General features: G+C 40.0%; 1 protein-coding gene across 1 annotated transcript in view; it reads left to right on the top strand.

The window, feature by feature from the left end:
* TTC27 (tetratricopeptide repeat domain 27) overlaps positions 1–16,673 on the top strand; it is a 194,919-nt gene that overhangs the window by 92,036 nt on the left and 86,210 nt on the right. The window contains exon 11 of the mRNA XM_004029080.3: positions 15,768–15,863. Coding sequence (XP_004029129.3) covers positions 15,768–15,863 — 96 coding nt within the window. The remainder of the gene's footprint in view (positions 1–15,767; positions 15,864–16,673) is intronic.

The raw sequence follows: 16,673 nt of genomic DNA, 5'->3' as shown, positions 1-16,673 counted from the left end.
GAGTTTTTATGAGCATTGTATGAATTAATATTTAGATCAGCATCTCCGGCTGGAAGTGCTTAATAAATGTTAGTTGCCATAATTATTATTTCTCTTGCTGGATTATATATTGGGTTATTTAAATATAAGCAATTATGACTCTATAGATGAAACAATTTAATTATAGTTTAATTAATTATACTTTTTTCTTCATTCTTTAAAAGACTTCTTTATCCAATTCAGTTCTGAATTTGGAATTTTAGTAGAACTATGTGGAGACCTCCCAGATCTATCTTCTGTGCCTCTTCTAAGCTGTTTGTCGTTTTGATTGATGTTATAGGAGATTTCTTCCATCTTTTCTCCTGTATTACTAATTTTGACTAATTAATAATATTTAGTCCATTCATAAAATTTTTTATTTTGACAATTATTTTTAATTTCCAGTAAATCTGTATTTTTCTGATTGTCCTTTTTCATAATAGTCTTTTGTGTTTTATAGATACAATATCTCATTTAAATTTATTTGTGCATTATTAATTAGAATTTTAAAAATTATTCCTGTGAATTATCTGTCCTCAGGTATGACCTGTCTTATATGTTCCTCTTGGCCTTTCTTTTTCATGGGTACTGCTTTTTCTTAAATGGCTGATGATTGCCAAAGCTGATTGTGTTGATAGTTAGCACAAGTCCCCTCTGTAGCAGTGTGGGTCTCATTGCCTTGGAGGCTTTTCCACTGAAGGCAGGGCTGACTGCAGACTCTGCACTGTGACCAGAGTGTGGCTAACTAGCAGGCTTCTGTAGGGTTGGCATGGGTCTTCCCTCTAAATCTTCCCCTAAGGCTCTGAACTGGGAATCTGAGGCAACTGGGCATTCTTGCTGTTATAACAAAGATGCTTCTCTTTTAAAATAAGCCTCATACCTCCTGTTGCTTCATTCTTTCATTCCTTTCCTTCTGAACAGACATGTGAGGTCTGAGATAGTATCTCCTAAGTGGTGCAAGAAGGCAGTGTGCTTGACCAAGCCTAGGGGGCAGAGGAGGCATCCAGAGGAGCTGGTAGCAGGATCAAGATCCCAAGTGAAGAGCCACAAACAAAGGATAGAGACCCAGTGAGGAGAACCTCCTCTCAGTATGGTGTCTGAAGCATTGGCCAGTGGTTCTGAGCTATGGAAGTCATAGTCTGGAATACAGGGTCACCCTCACCAGAGTGACATCCAACAGATGAAGCTGTGCATAGAGCAGTGAACTAAACAATGTATGAGATATCCTTAGATGGTGCACTCAGGGAGGCTGTAAAAGATACAAAAGGCTTTGCAGTGATTAGGAGAGGCACCTAGTCATCAAGAAAAAAGGTCAAAATGTTTAAAGGATGGAATAGCAGGGTCAGAAAGAGATGCAACAACCCAGATAACAGGTACTGAGGTTGACTATATGGGAAACTTATATTAGCTCTGCATCAAATATATTAACACAGGGCCTCCTTTTATGGCCCTAGACCAGAGCAAGATCTCAGGTCAAAGCAGCTCATCAGAATTGCCTTCTGCATGTGGTCATAAAGAAGAACATTGGGCAGGAATGCAGTAGTTTGGGGCAGAGAGCTAGCTTATGAAGATCATCTTAACTTGAGAATAATTAAGGAAGTGTGTGGTTCTCAAAGGGGTGAGATTATGATTGCAAGAAAGAAGCTAACAGACACAACTGCAGGAGGTAATATTTAGTTACTCTAAGCTGGAGACAATACAGCATGATCTCAGATGCAGATCTGGGTTTCCCAGTACCCCAGAGTTTCCCATGAAGACATCCAGGGATAGAGGATGCCTCCCTGTGGAGGCACAGTACCGGAAGCTCCCCTTGGTATTCTCACAGGGGGAAAGGATGGTTTATGCCCACCTGCCACCTCCCATCCCCCAGCCAAATATTGATCATGAGGGTAAGTCTCCCTCAGCAGCCCAGGCTTCTGACCTGTCTTAGCTCCATTCTAAATTTTATGAGACAAGGCTTTCAGAAGTCTAGTTTTATCCTATAGCTAATAATAGTAACATAATACGTGAATTATGTTACTTCAGGATCTTCACTTCTTAGGTGGACTGCTTCAACACTGCTTACTTTCTCTCCTTACTGCTGACTGGCCTCTCCCCATTCTTATTGGCACCTTCATTGAAAAATCAGCTGACTGTATGTGTATGGTTTATTTTTGGACTCTGTGTCGTCATAGCTATGTTTTGGCATTTATTAATTCTATTGTGCTCTATTTGGAAACCTTTCCTTCATAACAGCTAGAATGTGAGCTTCTTGAGGGGTCAGTTTCTATATTTTACTTATTTTTACATTCTCAAAATGAACACTCAATGGATGTTTGCTAAATGATGAATTAGAAAAATAGAATTTTGAATTACTTACTTATTAGCAGGACTAATTGAGAGTTAGCTAAGTTAAAGACTATGTTTTCATCTGGCACTTCAATAATCTGAGAGCTGTAGAGACCAGCCTTTCTGATATCATTCCAGTCCAAATTTTTAGTGTAGTAACAAGCCCCAATGCCAAAGCTAACAGGAACAGAATAGTCACTGTGATTACACTGAGGTCAACATAGGGTAGTAATTCAGTTTGGTTGGTTGTATTTTTTTAAGGGAAGGGAAAAGAGATGAAGCCATGACAGTTTTTCTTATTGGGTTTCCTAAAAAATAGTGAATTAATGCATAACTCAGTACCCTATGTGCTCCTAAGAAGTAATAAGAGCCTGAAGTTCAAATTAACTCCTTAATTTACCGGAAATATGTTCACTCTGTATTTTTTAGCATACCAGAAGACAAAGCTTTCCTTTATATTATGAACCGGTCATTTATTCTGTATTAAAGACTACTCTCTCATGTGTTAGCGTCTCAGAATATTCGTGTGCTCTATTGTATTTTCGCATATCTTCTTCACAGAAGTAAGTTCACATGCATTATACTTGGCAGACTTGGTATTGCCCTTGATGTGTAACTATTTGTGTGAGTAGAGAATCTCCAGCTGCCATTATGGAGTCATTAAAGAAGGACTGGGAAGTGGAGTGCAGCACATGATCTAGTCATTTAAGCTGACCATGGCTGTATTTGGTTTGCCTAATGAGTGGGTATGGCTTCAAAATTTGAAAAATTACATTTGATTTTATGCTTATTTTCATGCTTATTTTAAATCCCCCTAAATGTAAGGTGCTTATAATGGACAAATAGAATTTAGAGCTTTTCATGACTCTTGACCTTCTGTCTCAGTAAAATTTAAGAATTTTTAAGAACAGGTCGCAATGAGGAGTCATTTAGTTGTAAGGGACAGAAACCCAATTCAAACTGGCCATAGAAAAGGAAATAAATTGGCTATTATAACTGAGAGTTCTAGGGATATCCCAGTCTCGGAGATAGCTGGATTCAGGGGTTCAAAGAGATCATCAGGCCTTTCTTTTTCTTGCTTTTCCCATCCTCATTCTCATATCTTTGCTTTTCTCCACCTTCTACAGTATCAGGAAGGTTGTTGTCATAGTAGCACCAGATTTCATTATCCATAGACTTCACAATCCAAGAGGAAGAGAAATCACAAACTGCTATGGCCAAGATTGTTAAGCTTCCTCACCTCATGTGGGCTTCACTTTTCTTTCTCTCTCTCTCTTTTTTTTTCTTTTAGAGGCAGAGTCTTGCTGTGTCACCCAGGCTGGAGTACAGTGGAATGACTATAACTCACTGGAGCCTTAAGCTCTGAGGCTCAAGCCATCCTCCTGCCTTTGCCTCCCAAGTAGTTGGGACTATAGGCACACACAACCATGCCTGGCTAATTTTTTCATTTTTTGTAGAGATGAGATGTTGCTATATTGCCCAGGTTGGTTTTGAACTCCTGGCCCCAACTTCCCAAAGCACTGGGATTCTAGGTATAAGTCACCGTGCCTAGCAGTGCTTCACTTTCCTTATTGGTAGGGTGGGGATGGCTGTCAAGCCTACCTCATACCAATGGTGATACTTGCGAAATGCCTGGAATAGTGCTTGGTACATAGTCAATCTTCAATAAACGTTGACTCTTATTATCATCTTCACTTTATAGGAGGGGAAGTTTAGGTACAAGAATAAGAAAACTGCCGTTCCTTCATAACTGATTAAAAGCAGTCATTACTCCTGGGAAACCTGAACAACACTGAGATAATTACAGTGCCTCATGTATAGTGTGCTGGGTCATGCCATCAAGATTTTCACATATCTGAGATATGAACATGTGTCTTTCATTCTAGCTCTGTATTTCATCTGCATTAATAACTATGTGCATTTGAAAGTTATTGAAAAGTAGTGTTAGGAGTTGCTCATGTGATTGTAGCTGTGGTTTTATTTGTTGGAATAATTATAGTTGCTACTGTTTATACAGAGCTGTGTGTAGTTACTGCCATTTAATTAACTGTGTATTGTTACTTTACTGAACACTCATATGCCAGATGGTAACTAATCCTAGGGAGGAGGCATTATGTACATTTTTACTGATGAAGAAACTGAGGCACAGAAAGTTTAAATTACTTACCCAAGGTCTCATAGCTGAACTAGAGTTCATCCCAGGTCCACCTGATTTAGAAGTCCATGCTTTTATCCACCATGCCCTACTTTCTAAGGAAGCTATGAGAACTGGCTTACAAAGGAAACGTGATATCAGTAGAAGACTGGCATCATCTGGAGGAAAGGAGTGGAATGACCACAGGCAGGAAGAAGTTAATCAAGACTTTTGTGAGAAAGGTTTGGGTTGCAGAACTCAGTGTCTTAAGGCCTACAATTAAGCTTGAAGGGGAGGGAAATGGAGGGCACACAATCTCAGGATATGGTTCTGTGTGGGAAAAGAACATGCAAATGGATGAATGAAATTGGCTTCTGATAAGGCCAAGAGAGGGGGCTGCCCAGAGCGACACTGATGGGCTGAATCCAGGATATGAGCTTCCTGAGAATACAGGGGTAAAAAATATGCAACGAGTAGCTTATAGGTAGTGGAATAAGAGTGGGACAAGTAACACACAATATAAAGGAAGCTTTACTAGTGATACTAAAAAAAGCCCTAGAAAGTTACAGAAAAGTGAAAAGTAGGTAATAATAAAGGAATGTATTAATGAGATGAAGTAAAATATATTCGCTTAAAGCACACTTTCAAAGGCACTAAATAATAACTTTAGTCAGATTCCCAAGGAGGAACAAACTTAAGTTCTTTGGACAAGGTCAGATTATGGTGATTGAATTCATGCTTTAGTTTTCCCTGAGATAACACTGCGTACATCTTAACATCCTTACGCAGCATTTTCCAAATTTGCTGAACATATGTACCAGCTCTTGGTGGGGGTGGTTAAAATATAGATCTTCAGCCTAGCCCGCAGAGATTCAGGGTTAGAGTGTTGGTGGTGATTATGGGCATGTTTGGGAAAGGCTGCCTTAAGTAGAGGTGGCCTGTTGTTCTTTAGCATCTCCAGATGTTTTTCTCTCTCCCCAGGTACACGTAGAACAGAGGCCAAACGGGTATACACCAAGCTCTGGGGTACAGTGCTATGATTTAACGGGATGAATGCTAGCAGGAACCTTTAAGGTGTTATTGAGGGCCAACTCTCTGGGGCCAATTGAAATTGAGCTCACTTAGAACAGGTGCCTTGCATTTGGCTGACACTTACTCATGAAAGTAGTAGCTAATTATTGTTAGACTCAGCTCCTTCCTTCCTTCCTTCCTTCCTCCCTCCCTCCCTCCCTCCCTCCCTCATTCCTTCCTTCCTTCCTTCTCTCCCTCCCTCTGTCTTACTCTCTTTCTCTCTTTCTTTCTTCCTTTGTCTTTCTCTGTCACTCAGGCTGGAGTGCAGTGGCATAATCATAGCTCACTGCATCCTCAACCTTCTGGCCTCAAGTGATCCTTCTGCCTTGGCCTCCCAAAGTGTTATGATTAAAGGCATGAGCCACCAGCTGGCATACATAAGCTTTTTTTTTTTTTTTTTTAGAAAGGATAATACTAAGAGTTTAAAACATTCACTCAGGTTTTAATAATCAATAAATATTTGTTATTCTTTGCCCTCATAAAATTTGCAGATTGTAAACAGGGTGACTTGTGCTTTCATTAAGACACTAATGTCTTAAGACACTAAGCAGGGTCCCCTGGAGAAGTTTCGGGAGAAAATTGGAGGTAGATGGGTTGTAGGGAAGGCGTAAGAGCTTGTGCTTTTACTAATCCTAAGGCAGCAGTTATCAAATATGGCTTGTGGATCCCTGGGAGTCCTTAGGCCATTTCAGAGTGTCATAGGTCAAAACCATCTTCATAATAAGGGCACTGAGATATTGTTTGCCTTTTCACTGTGTTGATATTTGCATATTGGTCCAGAAGCAGTGGAAGGGCAGGGGAGTCAAACTCCTGGCCCCTTTGTCAAAATCAAGGTGGGGCACCAGACTATGGCTACCAGACTGTGCTAGTAGTCACTGAATGGTTCACCACCACACAGTTTTTTTTTTAAGACAGTTGTGTTTAGAAATGTCTTTGATGAAGCAGTAAATATTATTTTATCATCTTTACCCTCAAGAACGTGCCTTTTTAAAATTCTATGTGATAAAATGGAAAGTACTTACAAAACACTTGTGCCACTTGCTAAAGTACAATGGTGGTCTCAGGAAGAAACTTTTTCCCATGGAACATTATTTTTGCTTGAAAGGACTATCGACAGATGAACTGGTTATTCAGACTTGGGTATTTGGTGGAAATTCCCCAAAAAATAAATGAAGTAAGTGCATCACTTCAAGGAAAATAATTGACAATATTTGTTACTGTATTAGTCCGTTTTCATGCTGCTGATACAGACATAGCCAAGACTGGGTAATTTATACAGGAAAAAGGGTATAATGGACTTAGAGTTCCATGTGGCCAAGGAGGCCTCACAATCATGGTGGAAAGCAAGGAGGAGCAAGTCACATCTTACGTGGATGGCAGCAGACAAAGAGAGAGCTTGTGCAGGGAAACTTCTCTTTATAAAACCATCAGATCTTGTGAAACTTATTCACTGTCACAAGAACAGCACGGGAAAGAGTTGCCCCCCATGATTCAGTTACCACCCACTTGGTCCCTCCCACAACATGTGGGAATTCAAGATGAGATTTGAGTGGGGACACAGACAAACCGTATTATTTCACCTCTGGCCCCTTCAAATCTCATGTCCTCACATTTCAAAATCAATCATGCCATCCCAACAGTCCCCCAAAGTCTTAACTCATTTCAGCGCATTAACTCAAAAGTCCACATTCCGAAGTCTCATCCAAGACAAGGCAAGTCCCTTCTGCCTATGAGCCTGTAAAATCAAAAACAAGTTAGTTATATCCTAGATGCAATTGGGGTACAGGCATTGGGTAAATACAGCCATTCCAAATGGGAGAAATTGACCAAAACAAAGAGGCTATGGGCCCCATGCAAGTCCGAAATCCAGCGGGGCAATCAAATCTGAAAGCTCCAAAATGATCTCCTTTGACTCCGTGTCAGACATCCAGGTCATCCTAATGGAAGAGGTGGGTTCCCATGGTCTTGGACAGCTCCACCCCTGTGGCTTTGCAGGGTACAGCTTCCTTCCTGTCTGCTTTCATGGGCTGGCATTGAGAGTCTACAGCTTTTCCAGGCACACGGTGCAAGATGTCAGTGGATTTACCATTCTGGGGTCTGGAGGATGGTGGCCCTCTTCTCACAGCTCCACTAGGCAGTGCCTCAGTAGGGACTCTGTGTGGTGGCTCCAACCCCACATTTCCCTTCTGCAGTGCCCTAGCTGAGGTTCTTCATGACAGCCTGCCCCTGCAGCAGACTTCTGCCTGGACACATAGACATTTCCACACATCCTCTGAAATCTAGGCAGAGGTTCTCAAACCTGAGTTCTTGACTTCTGTGCCCTGGCAGGCTCAACACCAACAGAAGCTGCCAAGGCTTGAGGCTTGAGGCTTGCACCCTCTGATGCCATGGTTCAAGCTCTACATTGGCCTCTTTCAGCCACAGCTGGAATGGCTGGGACACAGGGCACCAAGTCCCTAGGCTGCACACAGAACAGGGACCCTGGGCCTGGCCTACAAAACCACTTTTTCCTCCTGGGCCTCTGGACCTGTTATTGGAGGGGCTGCTGTGAAGACCCCTTTCACCCTGGAGACATTTTCCCCATTGTCTTGGGGATTAACATTCGGCTCCTGGTTACTTATGCAAATTTCTGCAGTTGGCTTGAATTTCTCCTCAGAAAATGGGATTTTCTTTTCTATCGCATTGGCAGGCTGCAAATTTTCTGAACTTTTATGCTCTGCTTCCCTTATAAAACTGAATGCCTTTAACAGCATCCAAGTCACCTCTTGAATGCTTTGCTGCTTAAAAGTTTCTTCCACCAGATACCCTAAATCATCTCTCTCAAGTTCAAAGTTCCACACATCTCTAGGGCAGGGGCAAAATGCCTCTAGTCTCTATACTAAAACATAACAAGAGTCACCTTTGCTCTAGTTCCCAACAAGTTCCTCATCTCCATCTGAGACCACCTCAGCCTGGGTTTCATTGTCCATATCATTATCAGCATTTTGGTCAAAGCCATTCAACAAGTCTGTAAGGAGTTCCAAACTTTCCCACATTTTCCTGTCTTCTTCTAAGCCCTCCAAACTGTTCCAACTCCTGCCTGTTGCCCAGTTCCAAAGTTGCTTCCACATTTTTGTGTATCTTTCCAGCAGCAGCCCACTCTACTGGTACCAATTTACTGTGTTAGTCCATTTTCATGCTGCTGATAAAGACATGCCCAAGACTGGGTAATTTACATAGGAAAACGGGGTTTAATGGACTTACAGTTTCACGTGGCTGGGGAGGCCTCACAATCATGGTGGAAGGCAAGGAACAGCAAGTCACATCTTACGTGGATGGCAGCAGGCAAAGAAAGAGAGCTTTTGCAGGGAAACTCCACTTTATAAAACCATAAGATCTTGTGAGATTTATTCACTGTCACGAGAACAGCACAGGAAAAACTTGCCCCCATGATTCAATTACCTCCCACCGGGTCCCTCCCACAACATGTGGGAATTCAAGATGAGATTTGGGTGGGGATGCAGCCAAACCATATCAGTTACCAATGATAAAATTTTGAACTTCCAAGAAAAAAATGAGAGTTTTGGAAAACCTCTATCTGCAACTATGAACTTCATAGCTTCCTAATATTTCAAATATTGAGACAAGATTTTTCTGATGAGATTGTGGTGATAATTAATGCATGTAGTTTTAAATTTTTTTGTGAAATATGTCCACATTGGGAAGGTCAGCTCATTTTCCAAAAAACTAGTGCATGATGTTACACAATCAGTATTCAAAGTCGAGATTGACCAGTGAGTACTTTTTTGTTTGTTTTTAGACCAGTGGATTTTAGTATAACAGAGTAGTTAATGTAACAAAGAAAGGTTCATTGATAGGATTTCAAATTCCACATTACAAATAACCTTTAAGAAATCAGCATCTGTTGAATTTTGGTGTAGTATCAAATAATAATATCCACAATTAACTGAAAAAGCTACTAACATACTCTTCCCCTATTCAATTACCTATCTGTGTGAGGACAGATTTCCTCCATAAACTTCAAACAAAATATTATATTGCAACAGATTGACTGCAGAAGCAGATCTGAGGATCTAGCTATCATCTATTATGCCATACATTAAAGAGATTTGCAGAATTGTTAAGATGGTGCCACTCTTTTCAAGACTTTTTGTTTTGTTTTGTTTTGTTTTGGAAAAGGTAGTTATTTTTTATAAAAGCGTGCTATTTTTGTTAATGTCATAGATTTTTCTTTTTAAATGAATTAATGAACATTTAAATTTTCCTGTTTTTATTTCTAATATGATAAATATTGATGGATTATAACTCACAGAAAGAAAAACTTCGAGTCCCTCAATAATTTATAAGAGTTTAAAGGGGTCTTGGAAACAGAAGGTTGAACTGCTCACCCAAAGTGTGACTGATTAAGGGGACGGCTGCATGATAGCCATCTGGGCCTCCTGAGAGGACTGCCTCTTTTTTTTTTTTTTTTTTGAGACAGAGTCTTGCTGTCACCCAGGCTGGAGTGCAGTGGCGTGATCTCTGCTCACTGCAAGCTCCACCTCCCGGGTTCACACCATTCTCCTGCCTCAGCCTCCCGAGTAGCTGGGACTGCAGGTGCCCACCACCATGCCTGGCTAATTTTTTTGTATTTTTAGTAGAGACAGGGCTTCACCCTGTTAGCCAGGGTGGTCTCGATCTCCTGACCTTGTGATCCACCAGCCTCGGCCTCCCAAAGTGCTGGGATTACAGGCGTGAACCACCGCGCCCGGCCAGGACTGCCTCTTAAAGTTCATCTTTTCAGCCTGTAATCACAAAAAGGGGATCTAGGTTCTCCCATCTCCCATTAGTAGACCCAGTTCCTACCAACCCACACCCTAAAGTCTGTCGTTTCTGGGGCAGAAGCAATAACTGAGCATCTCCTTGATCAGGCCACACCCTGTCTCCCATATTTTTGGATTTATGTGTAAATAAGACAGTTTAAATAGAGTTCTCAGTATTTTTCCAATGAGAAGCTGCTTTCAATTTTCACACATCTGACATTGATCACATAGTTTTACAGAAGGTTTTAATAAAGTTGCCAACTGTGGTCTTTGGAGTCTGACAGGCTCACCTATTTCATCGCCTTATGACTTTGGGCAAGTCATTTTTATCTCTCAGAGCAACAGTGTTCTATGTATGAGGAAAGACTGGGTTCACAATAAGTTTAATGATGGTGTTGATACTTACTAGGTGTGTTAACAGTTTTAATTGTTATTCTCCCTGTTCCCATTGGCAATTTTCTTGGGCTTGGAGGTTTGAGATGGCAATGAGCTTGACTAGTCTATTTGTAAATTACAGCTGAATTGACTGCAGACTCCTGTTAGAGAAAGCTGTTTGGCTCAACTGTTGGATTATATACATATTTTTATAATAAATTCCATCTTCCTATACACACACACACACATACAAAGATTGCACAGCAAAGCCAGCATAAAGTGATTTGGCATATGATCAGTCAGAGCTTTTAGATTATCAGCTACTTTCTACCTGACTCTTCAAAAAGCCGATGAACACGTAGATGTCATGCTAGTGAGAATGAATAGCTTTCAGGAAAAGGGTAGGTCCTTTGGGACTATCTCTATTCTTTTGAAAACGTGTGCCATACTTTTAGATGAGAACACATAAATAAGTCTAAATCATACCAGACATTTTTCAGAATTGTCCTTTTATACTAAATCATCCTCCATGTGCTAATTTTAAAATGTAGTTTTGATCTCCTCTAGTTTTTTCTGGGAAATTCCTTCTCTGTTGAAAACAGAGCATTGAAAGGAGAGGGGACATCATTGCTTTCTTGGGTTTTATTCCCCATTCCACAGAGATATCCCTTGACCTGTGATACTGTGGCTCCTGGAAGATTTGGGAATTGTTATTGCATGGGGTTAGGGGGTCTTTATGCACAAATACATATTCTCAAAGGACACTGAAAGTATAAATGTCTTTAGGCAGAGTTAGGGAGTAAATAGCATTAAAAGGGAGTCTTAAAACTTGAAAACAGTCTCATGTCACAGTAGTCCATGCAACATGAAGTCACCTCTGGTATATCCAGCCCCTACTTCTGAACCGTGCCCCAGGGGGCTCCTCACTCTCTGCTTGTTACCTTTTACGTTTATTCACATCTCTTCAGTCATCCACCTAGAGTAGACTGTCTTGCTTCAAACTGCCCTTAATGATTGGTTTAGGGTATATTTGCTTCTTCTCCCCCTCTCTCCATTTTTGACATTATCATCTTTCCTTAAAGACCACCTCCTCATACCACTTTTTACTTATGACTAAGCCCTAAAATTAATGAAATTTAGAAACTGGAAAGAGAAAATGGGTAAGTGCAAGGGTAGGACACACTGCTTTGGAGACCATTTACCTAAATTTCTGGGCGTGTGTGAAAGCTTGCGAGGTACTTCTTTCTCATGGAGCACATTGTTTATATTCGCATTCATGCACATAAATACCTCAATAGTAGTGAGGCTTCACGTGCATTCAGTCCCATTCTCACAGTACCTGACATTCTTCCATTGTCTTCTTCCAGGCTATTTGGGCACATGGTTTGCTTCTAATGAATGTACCTAATACTTGTGTTCGGCTTAAAATTAATCAACAAACCTTCTGAAATGCTTGAAGTAAAACAAAATACTCTTTTGATAAAGCCATACTCCTAGACCATTGAAAATACAAGTATTGTTTAAAAAATCATCTCATAGATAAATGCCATTGTAGTTAAACTACTTGCTTGCTGGGGATAGAACAAGGACATAATCCAAGTGGCTTCACTTGCCGTCACTGATTTTCTTCCATTTATTGTGCTGTAAAGGACTCAGGTTTGGTTGAATATGATGGAATTATTTCAGATTGAGTTGCTAGAAATAATCCTGGTCTGAAAAACCTAGACATGCACTATAACAATGTCCCTGTCTTTTTAGTAAATTAGCAAATAAAAAAAAAAAAGAGTACTTTGGATCCAGTAGAGGAAGTAGGCAAATAAACAGTACACCTATCAAGACTTTCTTAATTTTTTTTTTTTTTTCTTGAGACAGTCTCACTCTGTCACCCAGGCTGGAGTGCAGTGGTGTGATCTTGACTCACTGCAACCTCCACCTCCTGGGTTCAAGAAATTCTCCTGCCTCAGCCTCCCAAGTAGCTGGGATTACAGGCCTGTGCCACCACACCCGGCTGATTTTTGTATTTTTAGTAGAGATGGGGTTTCACCATGTTGGACAGGTTGGTCTAGAGCTCCTCACCTTAAGTGATCCTCCCACCTCGGCCTCCCAAAGTGCTGGGATTACAGGCATGAGCCATTGCTCCCGGCCAAGCCTTAACTTTTGTATATTAATTTAATGTTCTTAGTTTTCGTTGATAGTTAAATTTTATGTAGATGGTGGTCGTGCATAAGGCAGGAAGAAATATTTTCTGTGCAGGAGTGAAAATAGGCTAGAGTTCCGTTTCGTGTGTATGTGTGGGGTTTTTTTTTTGTGTTTTTGTTCCTTTGTTTCTTTGTTTTTTGAGACAGAGTCTCACTCTGTTGCCTAGGTTGCAGTGCATTGGTGCAATCACGGCTCACTGCAACCTCCGCCTCCTGGGCTCAAGTGATTCTCATGCCTCAGCCTCAGCTGGGATTACAGGCATGCACCACCATGCCCGGCTAATTTTTGTATTTTTAGTAGACACGGGGTTTCACCATGTTGGCCAGGCTGGTCTCGAATTCCTGATCCGCCTGCCTCAGCCTCCCAAAATGCTGGGATTACAGGCATGAGCCACTGTGCCTGGCCCCTTTTTTTTCTTCTGAGACAGGGCTTGCTCTGTCACCCAGGCAGGAGTGCAGTGGCACAAACATAGCTCACTGCAGCCTTGACCTCCTTGGGCTCAAGTGATCCTCCTGCTTCAGCCTCCTAAATAGCTGGGCCCATGGGCACGTGCCACCAACCCTGGCTATTTTTTAACGATTTTTTTGTGGAGATGTGGTCTTACCATGTTGCCCAGGCTGGTCTTGAACTCCAGGGCTCAAGTGATCTTCCTACTTTGGCCTCCCAAAGTGCTTGGGGTGGCACCCAACCTAGAGTTCTGTTTTTGATCTTTATCATGCATATGGCTTAATCAGGTTTTTGTATGGGGGCTTATTCATGGCATTCAGGTCAAATGAGTGTTGGTTCTCTGCACTGTCTTTAGTGGTCTTTGCCATTTTGGAGAGTATCCGAGAGTTGTAAGAGACACTTAAAAACTCCAAAAGTATCTGAGAGTATCTGAAATACATAATAAATGTGTTTATTAGTAAATGAGGAAATATTTACTGAGTACCTAATATGTTTTAGCTAGTTTTAGTAACTATAGCCAACAACCATGAGTTTTTTTAAAGTAAATGTTTTGCATGTTATTAGGTGTTAGTAATAGTAAATTTTACAATGTTGCTTTTGTTTTTATTATTAATGGAGAGCATTAGTTATTTTTTCTTTCCAAAAAAAACTGAATTGATAAAAAAGTATCCCTTCTCTATGAAGTAATTTGTTGCCCTTTTATGAAGTAACTCAGTGATCTCTTTATTTATGTATTGTAACCATATGTATGCAGCCAGAAGTTATTCTTCTGTACCCTCCCTCCCACAACTAAACAGCTTTGGGCAGCAGCATGTAATCTTTTTGCTATTAAGTTTCTATGAAGTGAGGCCAGAAAGCTTTAAACATATTTTGACCAAGATGGTTTAGAAGTCTGCTTATGTCTCAGTTTGCTCTGACTGACTTGACTGAATAACATCTTGGATTGTCAACGAAGTGTTGTGTAATGTGTGTTTTCTCACACTTGAGCTCATACCACAAGATATTCTTAGGCTAATAAATGTATCTCCCACCCAGTGTAAAATAGAGAACTTTCAATTTAGGAGAAGCGTCCCTGCTCAGAAACTGGTCTCCCTGTCTTAGATTTTTACCAGGACATGGTAGATTCCCATCCTTTTTTTTTCCCTGAGGCTTGGACTTGCTCCCTTTTTTACTATTTTCTGAAATTTTCCATTTAAAAAATTAATTTTGTAAAAATTTTAAACAGTTTCCAAGTTACCAAAAAGTTGCAAGAACACTGCACCTGTCTTTTGCATCCCGAAGTTTTGGAGAGTAAGTTGCCAACATGGTGCTTCATCATCCTCAAATATGACAACGACATTCTCCTACATAACCCAGTATGTATAATACAATCAGGAAATTAACATTGACTTCTCACTACCATCTAATCCTCATAAGAGAGGTCTGTGAAAACTAGTCAACTGGCACAAAAAGAAAATTTGAGTACTGCATTGTAGAAAAAAGATCATGATAATTCTCAGTTGAGAGTAGGTATAAGTGTATAATATCAGAAAAATATGTACACTTAATGTAAACTGAATGGCAAATGAAGAGGCAGGAGAAAATGATCATGATAATGGGGCTGCTGTCCACATGTTTCTCTAGCAATCCCACAATGTGTCTTCATTCGCTTTGATGCTGAATACATGAGCTCTTCTATGACGGATCATTTGACCACTGGATAGCGCCAGCCTTTGACTTTGACCTTGTCTCAGAGTCAGCTATTTTGGTCTTGTTGGTCTGCGTCTTGATGTAGCTTCTGAGAGTTTAGTTATTCAGTACCATTGTAGACATTTCAGTACATCAGAGGGATTCTTTCATGTATGTGGGTTGCAGCTGCCCACTGCACTATATAGGTGGTCTCACATGAGTGAATGTCCAGCCTTATTGCTCTGTTGCTGAAGAGTGAGAGAACTTGCTCTCTGTGATCAAATAGGCTACTTTTTCCTTTCATTTTATTCCTGAGCAAATAATCCTAAATAGAGTTCTTCATGTAATTTTTCTCTGATTTATATTATAAAGTGCCATGGTCAAAGTGGCATTATGTTGTGAAATAGATAAGCTAAAGAACAGTTCTTCATAGAAGAAGTAAAAAGGCTTATCAATAAGGCTAGCTCTTTGAAAGAACTATTATAGGAAATTAAAACTTCTTCTGGTAAGTTTTTAATGTACATGTTTATGTAAATGTGGATTAGGTTTAAAGTTTTTTGAACATTTAAAGAATTTCAAGAAAAAATTCACACATCCTATCACCTTATCAAAATGACTTAAGTTCTTTATTGTTTATATGTGCATTTGTATAACTATTACAATAAGGACTTATTTGTATTACAAGTTATACATATAGATTATGATTGTGATATATGTCCTTTAAGGCTCTTGCAGACCAATTTGAAGATAAAACTACATCTGTGTTGGAACGCCTGAAGATTTTCTATTGCTGTCAAGTACCACCTCACTGGGCCATTCAGGTATTTTTGTTGTTTGTCATTGGGTATGGAAATTACTTGGCATTAGAAAGGTAAATGCATTATAAATTGATGATTTCAATTTATGTTTGAATTTTCAAATATTTTGCTAAAGATAATAAATGTATCTACCTGGGAATTGCTAACTACTTCAAATTGCTATTTTGATTAAAGTGATATTAGACTCATAAAACATTTTTAAAATAATTTAAAATCTTATGAAGTAGAATCCTAGAAATTAAATAATAGGAGAATCATAAATGCTTGCATTTTCAAAGTAACTTCTTTTTTTTTAAGGGATGAGGTCTTGCTTTATTGTACAGGTTGGAATGCTGTGGCGATTCACAGGTGTGATCATTGTGCATTACAGCCTTGAACCCCTGGGCTTAAGCAATCACTCTTGCCTCAGCCTTCTGAGCAGCTGGGACTACAGATATGCACTACCATGCCTGGCTTTGAAATAATTTCTTATATTAAAATTATTTTAAGGACTTTCTGCCAAAGAAAGAACCTTTTAAACAAGTTGTTTACAAAAAGCAAAAGAAAGCATTTATTTGGTATACTTTAAGTTGTGAGATACACGTGACTACTCTCCTCTTCCTGAGGCTATGAGAATACCTACTGTAGCTTTTAATGGCACATGGTGGGGTGGGGATTCTGGCCCCTTGTCTACATGGTTCTCCTGTATTATAGGTGTAGTTCCCTATTTTGTAAAATTTTAGCACTGAAAATAACTTAGACACCTGACCCAGTTTCTTAATGTTACAGAGGAGAAATTGAGGCTCGGTGCAATTAGTTTTCTGGTGTTGATCA

This window comes from Gorilla gorilla, chromosome 12 (assembly GCF_029281585.2).
Source record: "Gorilla gorilla gorilla isolate KB3781 chromosome 12, NHGRI_mGorGor1-v2.1_pri, whole genome shotgun sequence".
Taxonomy (NCBI): Eukaryota; Metazoa; Chordata; class Mammalia; order Primates; family Hominidae; genus Gorilla; species Gorilla gorilla.
Note: the sequence above shows the minus strand (reverse complement) of the source record. Positions and strands in the feature narration are given on the sequence as shown.